At 42.5% G+C, this 17,806-nt stretch overlaps 1 protein-coding gene across 2 annotated transcripts in view; it reads right to left on the minus strand.

Moving 5' to 3' along the window:
• Positions 1–17,806, minus strand: part of vav2 (vav 2 guanine nucleotide exchange factor) — a gene marked incomplete at both ends in the record, with an annotated part of 343,070 nt that overhangs the window by 237,744 nt on the left and 87,520 nt on the right. For both annotated transcript variants that reach the window (XM_080742680.1, XM_080742681.1), the window contains one exon: positions 15,381–15,497. In XM_080742680.1, the coding sequence (XP_080598806.1) occupies positions 15,381–15,497 (117 nt within the window). The remainder of the gene's footprint in view (positions 1–15,380; positions 15,498–17,806) is intronic.

Below are 17,806 nucleotides of genomic sequence, written 5' to 3' on the forward strand. Positions count from 1 at the left end.
CTGGGAGGTCCCTGGAACAACATATTTTGAGATGGGAGTCCGTGGCCAAATACCTGCAATTTTGGGGGTCCTTGACAAGAAAAAAGGTTTGGGAACCACAGATTTTTCGGGTCAAAGATCGGGTCAAAGATATTCAAAGACTTGCACACATTTTCACGATTTTTCAAAAATAGCAGATCTACAAGCTCGCAGCGCGGCACCGAGTTTTTTGGGGGGGTTTTTGGGGGTCCTTGACAAGAAAAGGTTTGGGAACCACTGATTTTTCGGGTCAAAGATTGGGTCAAAGATATTCAAAGACTTGCACACATTTTCACGATTTTTCAAAAATAGCAGATCTACAAGCTCGCAGCGCGGCACTCGGTGCCGCGCTGTGAGCTTGTATATCTGCTATTTTTCAATAGTTAAAGCATAAAATAATGGTTAAAGTGGTTCAAATCTAACGCGACTCGGGCGCGTTCCAGGTATTCGAGCGTTAAGATCCATATGAAAATGATCCCGGCGCGATGAAAAATGAACGAGGACAGGCTCCCCCCGTTTGGTGATTTCCTCCATTTTTCATGCCAGTGATTCCCGGGAGAATGTACCTGTCCATCAAAAGTGGTACCTGTGGGGCCGTGGCGGTATAGATGCGGGGGAGAGGAAATAATGAGAGCTCACACTGGCAGCGTGGAATACAGAGACTCTCTGCCCGGTGGGGGGTCCTTTCCCTTCCCCTTCCCTAACGCCCCCTATTTATTCCTGCTGCGCTCTGCAGACACCACCCCCATGACAGGGACACCAGGCCACGACGGCAGCAGCAGCGCCAATCGCAAACCCAGAGAGCAAAGACTGGGCTGTGAACGCACTAGGGATGGGACGATATGAACATTTCACGTCACCGATTATTGTGACCAAAGAAATTGCGATTTACGATATTATCGTGACATCCATTAACCTGAGGCGGAAGATATAGCCCAGGGATGGAACTCAAATGCAAAGGGGGCCAAAATTTAAAAAATGGTACAAGTCGAGGGCTGGACTGGTTCAATGTTTATTTAAACGCGGGCTTGCGGTCACAGGCCCTCAATACGCGCCAATGCACTAGCAGTGCATTGGGGGACTTGTAGTATTATGGTGGTGCATGTGTAACAGAGTGACTCATTGCCTCAGCCTGATGGCATCAAACGTCTAATATCTCCCTTTGGTCTGATGGGTAAGATGTTGGACTTTCATGCTGGTTCGAATCCCAAGCATTGCATGTGCAATATACCAGTGGCCAGTTCTAATAGTAATTAAATATCATCCCGTGGGCCGAAGATAATTCAATCACGGGCCTGATTTGCCCCCGGGCCTTGAGTTTGACATATGTGATATAGCCCATCTACAAGTTGTGAGCTTGTAGATTTCAAGGTCCGCTTGACCAATTATAGATAAAGAGGGTTTAAATGGTACCGGACATGCAGCTCGGCAAACAAAAGGTGAATTGAATCCCAGTGCATGACGGAGGATGATTTCACAATGAATGTAAAACTCCAATTTCATCCCTATAAACGATAATAACGATTATCGTCCCGTCCCTAGTCAGAAGCACTGCAGAACAGTGAGCTAGGAATCCTCAAAGACGGAACAGGGGCCACAGTAGGGCTGTCACGATATGACATTTTACATGACGATTAATTGTCACTCAAATAATTGGCGATTAACGATTTAATTGTGTTTTTGTCGTTGATGATTACATTTCTGTTTGGCTTTTAGGCTTTGAAGTTGTACATGGTAGATATGACACATAACCTAAATATACAAAAAAAATACTGACATATTTGACAACTTACTACTTAAAAAATAACTTTGATAGTGGAAATAGCCGATCTACAAGCTCACAACGCGTCGCATGTGAGCTTGTAGATCAGCTATTTCCACTATTTCGGACATTTTTCAACATTCACGATTATGCCGATTATGACAAAATAATTGCGATAATGTCAAATAATCACGATTAGACGATTATGTAATAATTGTGACAGCCCTACTAGGAATCCTCAAAGATGGAACAGGGGCCACAGCCCATTGTTTCTCTATCCTGACCTCTCTCTCTGTCTGTCACCCTGTCTGTCTGTCTGTCTGTCTGTCTGTCTGTCTGTCTGTCAGCACATCCTAACGTCCCCCGCCACACACAAAAAAAAGGAAGGCAATTATACGTCCACAATAGGATTCTGACTGTAGGAATGAGGAGTTGAATAAATGGTTTTATACAGCTCATCGGTTTTTCTTTTTCCCCCCCTACTCATGGTGGATTTAAATGGTGTCTGTTGTGGAATGCTGGCAGAATATGAATGGTGCCAAAGCAACGAGAGAGAGAAAAAAAGACACATGGAAACAGAGAGAGCAGATAGTGAAGGAAATGAATTGACTGAAGTGGAGAAATATGTCAAAAAGCATTTCATGGGAAGTGGACTGTTGAAATGGGTTTCTGAAAATGTAGGGGAGAGGGAGGGGGCAACGTTGGCTGCTTTGCTGAAACGGGCAAACAGGTGGTTTGGTGATGTGGGTGACGGACGGCTGGGTAAGCTTCAGGGCAGCTAGGATTTCACTGTAAAAAAAAAAAGAATATATTTTGGGGAATGTGGATGTGCAGCAGCCTGATCTACTTCAGAGCATCCATCAAGGCTCACTTTCGCCTGACTGCACTGTCAAGTGTTTGCTTGTTCGCAGCATCAGTGTAAAACACCATCCGTGTCATCCGCACAGCCGCCACTTCTCGTCTACACATCCCTCCCACACTAGAGAACTATACAGAATACATTCCAGGAGCCGGCATCACTGATCAGAATATGTATTCTCTTGAATACATATGAAACTGATTTTCTTTTTCTGGTACTTATTAGTTTGACATATCAACGAATCAATGCAAAAGAACAGATCTTTCATAATCGACAAAATCGATCCAAGACATGAGCCCTGCGCATTGCCTGCCTAGGATCCGTATCCCCGACAACAGTAGGGGTGGGCGATATGGAAAGATACAATAACACAATATTTTTTTCCAAGCTCTATCACGATACACAATCTTATCATGATTCTTTTTCATGTTGTTTTTATGGTTATTTTTCAAGTTACTTAACAGTACAACCACCTACAAGGTAACAAAAACTAAAGGAAAAAGGAGTAACAGACCATTTAGACCAGCGGTCCTCAAAGTGGGGTCCAGGGACTCTCTGTTCATTTTGGGAAGTCTAAATGTGACCCTTACAAGAACTCTGACAGTAAACAAATAAAACCAAATGGACACGTACGGGTCCATTTGGTTTCATTTGTATACTGTCTGTCAGAGTTAAGGGGAGTCCTTTACATTTTTAAGTTTGGGAACCACTGATTTAGACCAAAATGCAGGTTTAAATGGATTCTGCAATGAATCTCTGTATTAACAATTCAACAGTTTTTGAGCGGTGGTTACACCGTCTCCTATACATGGCCGTGTGTGTATGCGTGCGTGTCTGTATGTAGCCTGAAGTACCTTTTCTGACCACACATGTTAAGGGAGGGGCGCTGTTGTTCAGGCCAGACACACACACACACACACACACACACACACACACACACACACACACACACACACACACACACACACACACACACACACACACACACACACACACACACACACACACACACACACACACACAGGGGGGGGGTTATGCACGACCACCGCTCAGTTCACACAGGTGTGATTTTTTTTAATAAGACTCCCTCATTGTATCACGATATATACAATATCTCTGAAAAGGCATATCGTGGAGACATTGTATCGCCTCAACGATATTTATCATCATATCGCCCACCTCTAGACGACAGCAGCCCAATGGCGTGGCAACCACCTGTTTCCACGGGCATGGCAGGGCTAACGACCCGCAGGACTAACAAGGCAGAGGGACGGAGGAGGAGAGGATAGGAGGAGGCGGTAGGGGAGGAGAGGAGGAGTGGAGGAGATGGGGGGGGGGGGGTCCAAGTGCAGGGAGGAAGTCCCCATTTATAATTCATGCCAGGAGAATTATCATCAGCAGTGTGGCATCGGGGGATGAATTATTGATTTGGTCTCGGAAGCCTTATGTGAAAACATGCAGTCGGATGGAGCTGTGATGGACAGGAGCGGAGGGAAGAACGGGCCGGGAGAGAAAGTGAAGGGACGCAAAGGCGCCTGTCTTTTTAAAGGCTAATTTACATATAATGCATATATATTCTTTGTCATACCTCCTCATACGACCCTGTTCAAGAATGGCATGTGAAAATATGTGACATGGTTTAAAAAGTGTCAACTAACACTTGTGTTGGCAGCGTTAACAGCTCAAGAGCTAAGAAAAGTCTTGAAACAAATTGCAGTCAGTAATTGTCAGTACCATCATATGTATTAGATACTGTATATAATAATTACTAGTCTATTGTACTGATATGGTACTGGTATTAATAATAATAATGAAAATAAAGATTCAGATCTGAAAAGTGAAAATAATGGACTAGTTAGCAATAATGAAAAGTTTTCAAAATGTTCCCACCAAAATGTTTAAATAGCCAATTTTCGAACTCAAGCCCTACGAGCTTGTAGATCACATCACAGCTATTTTCGGGAAAAATAAAAATAACATTTTGGCTCATAATGACATGCGTCAAAGTGTACTGTAGCTCACAGGCTGGGAGCCACAGGGCAGGGCTGTTACCACCATGTGGTCCCTGGTTGGTCTGGTCACTACTGTAAGTGGAAATGTTGACCCAAGTGAGTGACCCTGTCTGCTGCACTCCAACAGGGACATGCTGGCCATTGGGAAAAGCGGAACAACTCCCGAACGGCCGGTTCATTCCTGGCCGGTCCAGGCCGGCCATTAGGAAAAAAATAAAAATAAAATGTTTGTTCCATTTTGGGGGCTGGGCGGCCAACAAAGTAAATTGTCACTGTCGGGCAGAAAGGCCGTCGCACAAAAGTAGTGAAAACAGCAGATCTACAAGCACACAACGCCTCTCGGTGCGAGGCGTTGTGTGCTTGTAGATCGTCTGTTTTCACTAGTTTAAATCATTTTTAAAATGATAAATACAAAACAAACATACAAGGTTTCCACCCGACAACGACAAACTATAACTCATGTAATTGGCCCACTGGCTTGTCACTTGGCATGATCTGAAATGGCAAATCTTTGAGTAGCAGCAGTGCTATAGAGAGAGATCTCTCTCTATAGCGCGCAATGAGGGCCTCTCCAACTCTTTTTCCCGGGCTGAATCAGGGGCCCAGCACGTCCCTGGACTCCAATGTCCCTGAAGCTTTCACTGCACTCTCTCCCGCACAAGTCTGGCAGCGAGGTAGCGATCAGCTGCTATCCACTTTCATTAGAACAAGCACAGCATCGATCAATACCATCTTGTCACTGTCGAGCGGAAACCTTGTATGTCCAAAACCACAGGAAATGGAAAATAAAGAACCTGTGTTCCCATCGATCTCTGTTGTAGTTATTATTTAGCTCCAGTACTTTCCATTATTTCCACTCTGCAAGCCAAAGAGTACAACTCCATGATGTCACTGATCACATGACCCCACAATCAATCCTCCAGTTCTAGACAACACAGAAGAGGGGGGACATTTTTCTTATTTTCCACACAACAACTCTAAGGTATATTAATGATATAGTTCAATGTTGAAAATGAGTGGTATTCCCCTTTCACCACTTTCAAACTGGCATCCGTAATTTGAAAAACCTTACAGTAGCAAAGTAATTACAAAATATGGATTCATTCATTCATGAAAAAAGATGAAATACAAGGTTTCTGTCCGACAGCGACAACAGAACAAACATGACACCACATCTATCTGTCTAGCCAAACTGCGTGCGTTGACAATATGGAACAAACATTACACTACATCAGTTGACAATACAGTAACACAATATTGCGTATCTTGTGTGATGTATTCACATCTTGCAGGCCACGCGACTCCCATGGTCACAGCAAGGGCAGGCAGGGTGAGGCGGAGGCTAGAATTGACTTCAATGAAAGTGCACTGATGACGATGCGGGGAGGTCAGTGAGTGGACGGACGGCCAGTCACGTTCCGGGTCTTTAGTAGTGCTGGGTGTGGATGCTGCTGAGCGACTGGCTATTTTCAGCCACACAGCGGCAGGAAGGAAGTGAAGGGAACAGAGTTCAGTCAGTGTGCACTGGGCCACAGAGCGACAGAGTGTAGGCAGTCAAACACTGCCCTGCCATAGGGTAATCACACTGTCCTGACACAACGGTGGACGCCTGGGCTTATAGTCTTACCAGTCAACGTGTCCACAATGATTTGAGACCTACCGATGACAGATTTGCTGGGTTCAATACCAATCCCTAGACCAGGGGTTCCCAAACTTTTTTGTCTCAGGGCACCCCATGAATATTTTTTTTATCCGAGGCACCCCTACATTATAATTTTCACTCCCAGCACCTTATATTTATAGCATATCATCGTTGTTGGGTGGAAACCTTGTATCATGATGCGAGGCGTTGTGTGCTTGTAGATCGGCTGTTTTCACTAGTTTTGTGTAAAAGTTTTGTATGGTGAAGCAGGGCTTTGCTTTACCAAAAAACGTACACATTTGAAACTTGGAGATGCAAGGTTTCTGCCCGACAGTGATGATATTTTAGTGATTATGTTGCGAGGAAAACGTTGAGATAATAGCCATTTTTAGAACTGACTGAAAATAACTTTGTACTTCAAGTTTAAAAGGATACTAAATATTTGTGTGTCCAAATAAATTCAAAATATTACTAGTAAGACACCTCAGGGTCGCGCCAATTCTTGACTATCTGGCCAACCACAGTGTTTCTCTGACGATTCTAGTTGTTATCATTCTGGGGGGAGTTTGTTCATGTTTTTGTGAGGGTATCAACCCTAGGAGACACGGGGAAACATGCAAACTCCACACAGAAAGGCCCTATCGCCAACCCCATCGAGGGTGTGAGCGATGGGGCCTAAACATGGAAATGTGGAGAACACTATATATGGAGATAGTCCAGTCCATCATGTCATAATGGGACTACCGTCATAGACAGTAGCCATTGTTAGGCCGGAGTCAATGGCTGTGTCTATGACGGTAGTTCCATATGACATATTGGACTAGACTATCTCCATATATAGTGTTATCCACATCTCCATGTTAGGACTCATATATGGGCATAAAAAGTATGTCATGTGACATCACTTCCTGTACAGACAGTCAGCCATTGACTCCGGATTAACAATGGCTACTGTCTATGACGGTAGTCCCATATGACATATTGGACTAGACTATCTCCATATATAGTGTTATCCACATCTCCATGTTTAGACAGCCAATGACTCCGGCCTAACAATGGCTACTTTCTATGACGGTAGTCCCATATGACATGATGGACTGGACTATCTCCATATATAGTGTTATCCACATTTCGTGTAGCCGCCCTGTACAGGAAGTGATGTCACAACTCGCTGACATCACACTGACATCACAGAGGATACGGAAGGACGGTCACGAGGATACGGAAGGAAGGAAGGAAGGAAGGAAGGACACTCAAGCGACACGATTCTTCAGAGTATATGCGTCCTTCGGTCGCAATCAAATGATCTCGCATAAGAAACATAAGAGAACATTTACCTTCAACAGATGAATAAAAACTAAGAATGCAATGTGTTGTGAGCTTGCAGATCTGCAATCATTTCAAAATCTTTGAAAATTTACTTTTGGTCCAGGAGCTTCGAGAGCAAATTACACCGTTCATCTCTGACATACTTATTCAAATCATGAGCTAGTAGATAGTCACTTTTAGGCACCTTCGTATAGCAAATTATAAATCAGGCTTTAGTCACAATGAGACCACTTTAGTCACTAAGTGGCAATATATATTTCACCATAACTATCTAGTTTGACAACAACAACAAAAGTCTGCATTATTTCAGATTCCCTCGGGCGTGATGATCGGTTGCCTCGTTGCATTTCTCTAGGCAATACGTTTCAATCACAGAGCCAATCTTTCACTCAGATGCATCTTCTGCAAATAACGGCCATTCACCTTGATATCGCAGTCAATGAGCCGCGTTGGGTAAGCTCCGCCGATTCACGGAGACAGTAAGCCATGACTCAAAAACCATTTAGACAGAGACACGACGACGTCGTCTGCATTCCAAATGAGTGATGCTCTAGCCTGTAATGAAGATGGCAGGTCTGTCAGACAGCTTCCTTCCTTCACTGCTCTCCAGTTACAGACGGAAAAAATCACCAAACTGTTGATCGATGGCTAACAGGTGCACAAGCTAATTATGCTAATCATGGCAACAGCCAAATAAAACTGATTGCCATGTTCATTTAAATGGCATCCGTGTTCCTTTGGTGGCTAATTAAGAAAAAAGACGAGAGAGGAGGCGGCCGGGTTTAGACGGAGGGCGTTTAAATAAGTGTTCTCTGGGGGGGCACTGTAATAAGCTGTATTTCATTGGCCTAATGATGTCATAAAGAATTTCTAATGAAGGGGGATGGGGTTGGTACAGGGTAGTGCAAGCATGCGTAACTTTGTGGCAAGTCCTACTCCAGAAAAAACTAACGTGGAGGTCAGAGCAATATGCTTAATTTATATACTTTGTTGCGAGTCGAAAATAGCCTAAAAGCATCGGTTTACAAGTGTAAAACAGTGAGTGATTTTTTTTTCTTTTTTCTAAAATATTAGTTTTTTGGGCTTTTATACCTTTATTGGATAGTACAGTAGACTGAAAGGAAACGGGGGGAGAGATGGGGAGAGACATGCGGCAAAGGTCGTCCGGATCGGGAATCGAACCGGCGACGCCGCCAGGTATCAATGCCTATATGGTATGCGCTTAGACCAGTAGCCCACCGGGCGCCCAGAGTGAAATTATTTTTATTATTTTTTTAAATTAGTTTTTTTTTTGCTTTTCTGCCTTTATCGATAGTTCAAGTAAGATTGACAGGAAAGATTGACAAGGCCAGCGGGCACCCAGGTGAAATTTGTTTTTGTGCAAGCTCCATAGTTTTTGTTGTTAACAAAAAGAGCAACAACAGTTGCATTGCTACACAGTGTGAGCTTGTAGGTGTAGATAAGCTATTCCCGCAACAGAGTATAATTGGGCTGTAGTTGCAGAGGATGTGCATGCAGTGCAGTGTGCAGAGGATGTGCATGCAGTGCAGTGTGCAGAGGAGGCACTGGCAGAGAAACAGAGTTTATAAGCAGTGAGAATCAGCAGAGGATTCAGACGACGGTCTACAGTATGAGCTCCATCTGTTCCACTAAAAGAGGAGGGAGTTGAAGGTCTGAAAGGGGCAATTACCTCCGCACCGGGCCCAGTTTGCTCTCTGTCTCTATTTCCTTAAGACCCAGGAGAAGGAGGCATCATTAGACGGAGACCAGAGGCCAGGGGAGATGAACCCTGACGGACCCCGACAGCCGTCATGGAGTTGGGCTGATTAATGTTTAGAAACGCGTCTGCTATCACAGAGCATCTCTCTCTCTCTCTCTCTCTCTCTCTCTTTCTCTCTCTCTCTTAGGGATGGGACGATACGCGATATTATCGTTTATCGTGATAAAAAACACTCACGATAATCGTATCGTGGAGATTTGATTTATCGTGATATCGTCCTCCGTCATGCACTGGGATCAATTAATTGGTAAAAGGTACTTATAACTTGATACAGTCTTTTTTTACTCTCAATCAAATGTCTTTGCCAAAAAATTGCCGATCTACAAGCTCACAACGCGTCACGTGTGAGCTTGTAGATCTGCAATTTTTTGGCAAATGTTCCGCCCCAGGATAATGGATTTTGATTATTGCGATAATATCGGTAAATCGCGATTTCTTTTGTCACAATAATCGTGATATGAAATGTTCATATCGTCCCATCCCTACTCTCTCTCTCTCTCTCTCTTTCTCTCTCTGTGTAATTCGCCCCCCCAACTTCCCTGTGGTTCAATTCCATTCTTCACGAACAGATTAAAAATCGAGGGAGAGAGAGAGAGAGAGAGAGAGAGAGAGATAAAGGGGAGGGTATACACAGCTAAATCCAGAGTCTTCATTTAAACACCTGAACCCTAGCATGATGTTTAGACAGACGCTAGGTTTTATGGTATCGTAGTCACTTTGAAGCACTAAATGTTGTTTTTTTCTTTGTACTCTATTTATGTGACCATTTACCCTGTCATTTTGTTGACTAGGGGTTCCTGCCAAGTAAATTGTGTCAGGGAAATAAAAGAGAAAATAACTCATCCTGTGATGGCATGTGTTCAAGGACTACGGGAGCCTATCTGCACTTTCCACAGGATGAAAAGAAGAACAAAAAAACACCCTTTATTATCTTTTGTTTACGCACATTTAAATAATGTGCGACACATTAGAGGGGACACATTCGATTCGATATATTATAATGCGATGTTCGGCCTTAATGGAAAATCAATAGCAAGACCATGCAGACGCAATTTCCAATTGACATGTGGAGCGTCTATGTGATTGATTCTGACTGCCGTCGGATTTTAATATCGTTCACTGGAAGCTCATTGACTCTCAAACATCGTTCTGCGGTTTATCTACAAAATGTCAGACCACTGCTCACTCTCCCTCCCTTTCTCTCTCTCTCTCTCTCTTTCTCTCTCATCCTTTCTTCCATCAGCTTCACAGCAAAATCCTCAGCGTTCATTTATCTATGTGTAACTGTTGACAGTTACAAATACCCGTACAGGTCCATTTGGTTACATTTGTACACTCTAAAACAGGGGTCTTCAACGTTTTTGGCTAAAGTTCTCAGAATATGGACGCTAGGGTTCAGATGGTTGATATAAAAACGGAGAAATAAAGTTTCTATCACACAACGATTTGGAGGACGCCCTGTAGTAACTCTGAGGACCCCCTAGGGGTCCCAGACCCCCTGTTGAAGACCCTCTAAGAGTTAAAGGGGAGTAAGTGATAAGTGTTTCATAGCTACAGTACACTATTCTGATAGCAATGATTGCTATAGATTGTTTGTTCAATAACAGAGGTGTCCCCATCTCTCCAGCTCTTTAGTAAAGTAAAAAAAAAAACATTTTCAGTTCCGGGAACCAATTTTATCTAATCACATAAGAGAGAGAGAGAGAACCCGTACAGACATTTACACCATAAACAAGTGAAACTGGAAGTGATGACAAAAAAACAAAATGGGCAGACTAAATTGGAATTGGAACGCTACAAAATTGAAGCTGATGAATTATCGTTGTGGACTGATCTCTCCTGATAGGATCAAATTTAGTACTGTATAATGTATTTTCTGTTTAATAAAGAGCTGGAGAGATGCTGAGATCACTGTCACTGAGCAAACACTCTACAGTATGTCTATATCAATGATTACTATCAGTACAGAGCTTTAACTTTTAAACAAAATATATATATTTTTTCAAACAAAAACACATCACTAACAGTGACCCTATTTAACTCGCCGAATGAACACTTGTTCTTTTATCCTCCGCGCCATAACGAGCTTTAGTTCCTTTCCCTGTCTGAGCACTGTAAGCAGATGAGGGGTGGCACGGGTGTGCACAGTAGCAGAAGCTCCCGTAACGCTAGTCTCAAATCTGGAGCGCACATAAACAACAATGGCGGCGGGATCACTTTTCTGGTTGATTTCTATGCCTGGATCTAGTTTCTGTATTTCTATGTCTACAATTGGTGCAACCATTTTTTTTTTTTTTTTTTTTTTTTTACAACACAATGAGGGATACGCTGGTCTTTTACAAAAAGAATGCGGTTGGAACTAATGGATGGATATTATTTTATAAAACCGCAGGTATGCTACTTTTATGGTATCCTTAGATCATTATAAAATCATACAAATGGCGGTAAAAGAGTTAACCAACTGAGCTTGTACTGAGTAGATCTGCTACTTTCACAAATTATGTATTATTTATTTCTAAAATGTATCTAAAATAGGGACACCAGGGTTAACGTGATTGAAGGAACACTCAGCATTCCTTCATCCCTCTCTCCTCTCTCAGGGAGGTACAGGGTAGGATCATCCACTGCACTGAGGCAGACACCAGACAGATGCTACAGCAGATCAACAGTGTGCTGCAGTGCTCCGTGAACAGCTGTCTCTCCATCCCGTTAGGAAGGAAACATGTCCAACACATCAACCACCTCATGCGTATCACAGCGTATAGGGCTGGGCAGCTCACCGAAAATATATATACCCATATTATATTTACAACCAATTATAAACCTTGCTCATGGGTGCCATGGCATTGGTCCGAAGGTTCATTAGTCCAAATTTGTTAAGAATACTATGCCTAACACTAACCCTAACCCTAAACCTAACCTCAGTAACCCTAACTAAATTCGGACTAATGAACCTTCGGACTAATGAACCTTCAGACTTATGGGCAGTCCCCTGCTCATGTAGGTTGATCAATTAATAGAGAAGAAAGACTTTTTTTTTTTTTTATTAAACTAATGGTTAGTCTATGTCTGTTAGAACTGTGATACCTAGAACTCAGTTTGAAATAAAATCATCAAAGTACCGCTCCAAAACGAATGCTGCACAGTCCTAGAGAGGAGGATATGTTGGAACACAACTACAATGTTTTCAGAAACGGTAAGTATGAACTTTGAAAAAATAAAAATACAAATGTTTAATTGAAAACGTTACACAAACACAGTATGACATTAATATGAAATCATGCTTTCATAATGTCATAGATGCCATACTATGTTATGTACAGTATAGAACCCAAGACCCTTCCCCAAAAAAAACACACCTACACTTACAGTACGCACACGCACGCACGCACGCACATACGCACGCACTTGCACAGTTAAAAGTTCAGCTATAGTGATTAGAAACAAAGGTAGAGGGAATCAAACACCTCTGGGTCCAAGAGCAGAGGCTGGGGGTCTTCAACAGGCAGGGTGAGCTAGAATGCCAGCCAATCCCCAGCTGTGAGTGTGAGTGTGTGTGTGAGTGAATCTATACTGTATGCCCCCTCTCTATGTGGTACTGTAGTTTCTTATTTGTGTCTTAAATACATTCCATAATATTATTATGTTTTCATACGTCTCAAAACCATTCCATTTAATTGTGCTCCTGAACATACTGCACGGAGTGTGTCGAGCACACTCCACCAATAAAAAAAGAAAACTTTTTTTTTTAAATAAATAAAATAACAACAAATAAAACTCACTTCAGTTCAGACATGATCCTTATGGTGCTCTATGGTGAACTCCTACTGGATTTCTCATAAAATAAATCTTTCCATAGCGGTGTAATAACGTGGTGGTGTGAATCAGCCACTTTTTACTGCCGAAACCAATAGTACACACACACAGGCAGGGGCGTCACAAGGGGGGGAAGTGGGACTGAGTTACTGTACAAGGGCCCAAGGTGGAGGGGCCCTAATTATTTTATACTTTAACTATAAAAAAATAGCAGATATACAAGCTCGCAGCGCTGCACTCGGTGCCGCGCTGCGAGCTTATAGATCTGCTATTTTTGAAAAATGTGTGAAAAAACACTTTTTAAGCGAACATTTGTAACTCAAATTTTGCTTCTGGAGGGTCCCTGGAACTAAATATTTTGAGATGGGGATCGGTGGCCAAATACATATCATTTTGAAAAACATGAAAAAGTTTGAGCACCAATGACATAGAAACATAGGTTTTTCAAAAAAATATTCAAAGACTTGCACAAATTGTCACGATTTTTCAAAAATAGCAGACCTACAAGCTTGTATATGTGCTATTTTTCAATAGTTAAAATACCCAGGGCCCAGAATTTGGTGCGACACCCCTGAGTACACACACACAGGCTGCCATGATGGAGCACAGCTGAATATATTTAAGGCAATTCAGTGACACGAGTGGAGATTGCTGACCCCAAAGTGTTGCACCGAACGCTGATCCCGGTGCTTATAAATGCATAATGAAGTTAATGCGAGTGAAAGAGTCGACTGTGTGAACTACGTTTCACCCCCGGGCCGATTCACACAACACAAACTCTCTCTCTCACCACAAGGCATGTGGTGACATAGTGTGCGAGCGAGACACTCGCACACTATGCACTGCCGTGCACTATAAGTGAACAAGCGCACACATTTGTTCTGCTTACTATTCACCATAGAATAAAAAAAAACAAGGCAAATCTTTTAAGACGTGCAATCAAAACAAAGTGGGCCCCTGATGTTGGCTGGAAGCCTAAAGTCTCAGCCCTGCTAGATGGAAGTGGTTCCATAAATATGATGATTATGAAAATGTCCAGACAAGGGATGGGACGATACGCGATATTATCGTTTATCCTGTTAAAAAACGTTCACAATAATCGTATCGTGGAGATTTTATTTATCGTGATATCGTCCTCCGTCATGCACTGGGATCAATTCACCTTTTATTTGCCGAGCTGCATATCCGGTACCATTTAAACCCTCTATAATTGGTAAAAGGTATTTATAATATGTACTTGATAGTCTTTTTTTCCACTCTCTAACAAATATCTTTGCCAAAAAATTGCCGATCTACAAGCTCACAACGCGTTGCAACGCAGCGCGTTGTGAGCTTGTAGATCTGCAATTTTTTGGCAAATGTTCCGCCCCCAGGCTAATGGATTTTGATTATCGCGATAATATCGTAAAACGCGATTTATTTTGTCACAATAATCGTGATATGAAATGTTGATATCGTCCCATCCCTAGTCCAGACGTAGTAATGGATGATTTATAATTGGTTGGGTTGCGTGCGGGCGGGCGTTGCAGCACGCAACTAAGTGTAAATCAGGCACAAGCGTTATCACATCGGCAAACTAACTTAAACGAATCCAGGCCAGGATTTGTTATGCAAAGCATTTCAAATGACAGCAAAATGGAACCGCTAAGCAACTTCCTTTAGGAGTGTCGTGGCTCTGATTGCCCTCGTATTGCTACAATTTATAAACTGTCGGTTCTGATCAAGCAATCTGAATGGCCAAGAGCTGTGTGTTATTTGCCATAACATGAAGGCTAGGAGTTGCCTTAGAAAAATCATCGTTGTCGGGTGAAAACCTTGTATGTCCAAAACCGTTCGTTTTGCATTATCATTTTAAAAATGATTTAAACTAGTGAAAACAGCCGATCTACACAACGCCTCGCACCGGGCTTTACTTTGCGAAAGAACGTACACATTTGAAACTTGGAGATACGAGGTTTCTACACAACAACAACGATATAAACAGTAGAATAAGCTCTTCATCAAACCCCATCTCAGATATCGCTGTGCTCAATGCACACATGAAATCATCAGATGATAATATATAAAAGCGCTTGTGTATAAATAAATAATCAATACGACAGCTGAGGTTGTGTGGTTGGGGTAAATATCCATGTCTAGTTTTTCTACAGCAAATGACTCACCTTGCCGAAGTCCCTGACATCGAACAGGTCAAAGGGGTCAAACAGCTCACTGTTGCGCAGACCAAACTTGTCATGGCACACCTTGAGGAAGGTCCGGATGTTCTTCAGACACAGAAACTACAAGAGAGAGAGAGAGAGAGAGAGAGAGAGAGAGAGAGACGGGGGAAAGAAAAAAACAACGATAAGCTTACAAATATAAACTGGATGAAGGCAACGTACTACAACATGATACAGCAGTATCTCGCACTTCACTTCAATGTGAGGTCCAGTGCTCTCAAAAGGACAAATCCATATAATAATAATCCTAAAATGCTATTTTAATCACTTAAAGGACCACTTCACCTCTGGTAAAACCAGATCTTATTTTATTGTTGTTTGGGACACGATCAACACAATCCTGAGTAATTTTTTTGTGTTCAATCTGTGTTTTTAGATATTTTAGTATTTCAGCATGCTACAACTGGTCATATGATGCATTTTGCATCATATGATAAATGGACACAGGCAAACAGATGGTAAAAACGGGTCCTATGACAAGTATAATGGGGTTTGCATTAAAGGGCGGGGCATTCATTCCCTATTTACATCATTCCCGATGTGGCCAGGTTGCCGACTATAGACTTCTAGCTTCTAGTAATAATAATAAATAATAATAATAAAGATAACAATAATCTGAAGGCATCTGAAAACTCAGCACGCTACAGTATGTCATTCTAGCTAATATTCACTGCCGGAACACCAACATTTTGGCAAGTATTTCATTTCCTGGCTTGTGATTGACAAGTTCTCCATCAGTCAATTTCCTTCTTCCTGGAAGGTGTGATGAGTAGGAAACGCCAGGAGGTGTGGGCTGGCTGCCAAGGGGTGTGGCCTAGTCTCCATGATCAAGATAAGAGGTGTGGGCTGGCTGCCTAGGGGTGTGGCCTAGTCTCATGATCAAGATAAGAGGTGTGGGCTGGCTGCCTAGGGGTGTGGCCTAGTCTCCATGATCAAGATAAGAGAACCAAACAAAACAAAGAGTCTCCTGTCTCCCAGGGACGTGCTGGCCATTGGGAAAAGCGGGACAACTCCCGAACGGCCGTTTCATTCCCGGCCGGTCCAGGCCGGCCATTAGGAAAAAATGTAAAATAAAATGTCGGCCTTCGTTCCATTTTGGGGACTGGGCGGCTAAGCAAAGCCCTGCTTCATCATAATAAGACCGTTGCACAAAAGCAGTGAAAACAGCAGATCTACAAGCACACAACGCCTCGCGGTGCGAGGCGTTGTGTGCTTGCGGCTGTTTTCACTAGTTTAAATCATTTTTTAAATGATAAATACAAAACATATAATGGTTCCACCCGACAATGACGAAATATACTGGCTTGTTACTTGTTATGATCTGAAATGGCAAATCTTTGAGTAGCAGCACGCAATGAGGGCCCCTCCAACTCTTTTTCCCGGGCTGAATCAGGGGCCCAGCACGTCCCTGTGTCTCCTGTCCCGTCTCTAGACAACCAGATAACTCAGTGGTTCTCAAACTTGAAATTGGCCGCGGTGCGCAGTATGAAAATATGTTGAATGTTTTCAAGTAGTCAATGTATACAGGGTTAAAGTGGTTAAACTTTTGAAGCTTTATTAACTCATTTTACTGGGTAGAAATACGGAGCGTATCACTGAGGATTTTACTTTTTGAATGGTGCAAGTGATAACACTGTGGGTCAAAACTCTTATGTTTCAACTCAGATTACAAAGAAGCCGTGGTTAATATTAGGTTAGTGGCAGCTGATAGACCTTGGTTGAGTGGCATTTGCTTTTGTTCCAACCTAGATGGACTACATCAAGGCAAAAATGGTGCTAGGCGAGTTGTCAATCAAATACTCCCCATTGATTGTCCACAGTGTTCAGCATATGCCCACAAATCCACAAATATGACAAATGCATACGTAAGAAAAACAAATATAATATGGAGTTTATGACTGTAAGAAGGGGTTAATACAGCAAAGAGTGTGTTATACCATTTTCCAAGATAGGAGTAATTGGCCCATGGGGAGAACTCAAGTATACACACTTTATTTTATTTTATTTGCAGCTTGTCACATGTACATATCACAGGGTCAACATTTTTACATCATCATATTGAAGTCCATATTATTCATTCATGGTGTCATTCTTCCGGGTTGTGTAATCAGTCCATTTCTCTCATTTCTCAAGAAACAGTTCCTCTTGTATCCTGAGTCTGCGTGTACATTTCTCCATCACATATATTAGCTCCACAATGCACAACACTGCTCACAAGTTGTGGAGTCACTTTTTATACCACAATCTAGTTATTGCTTTTTTTGCTGGCTGCCAGCAGCCATACTGTACATTTCTTTTCTCAATATTAAAAAACTCAAACCAAAATTCCGGTACAATAGACTCATAACCGCACAGAACCACAGTGAAAT

Source organism: Nannobrachium achirus, assembly GCF_963921795.1.
Source record: "Nannobrachium achirus genome assembly, chromosome: 15".
Lineage (NCBI taxonomy): Eukaryota > Metazoa > Chordata > Actinopteri > Myctophiformes > Myctophidae > Nannobrachium > Nannobrachium achirus.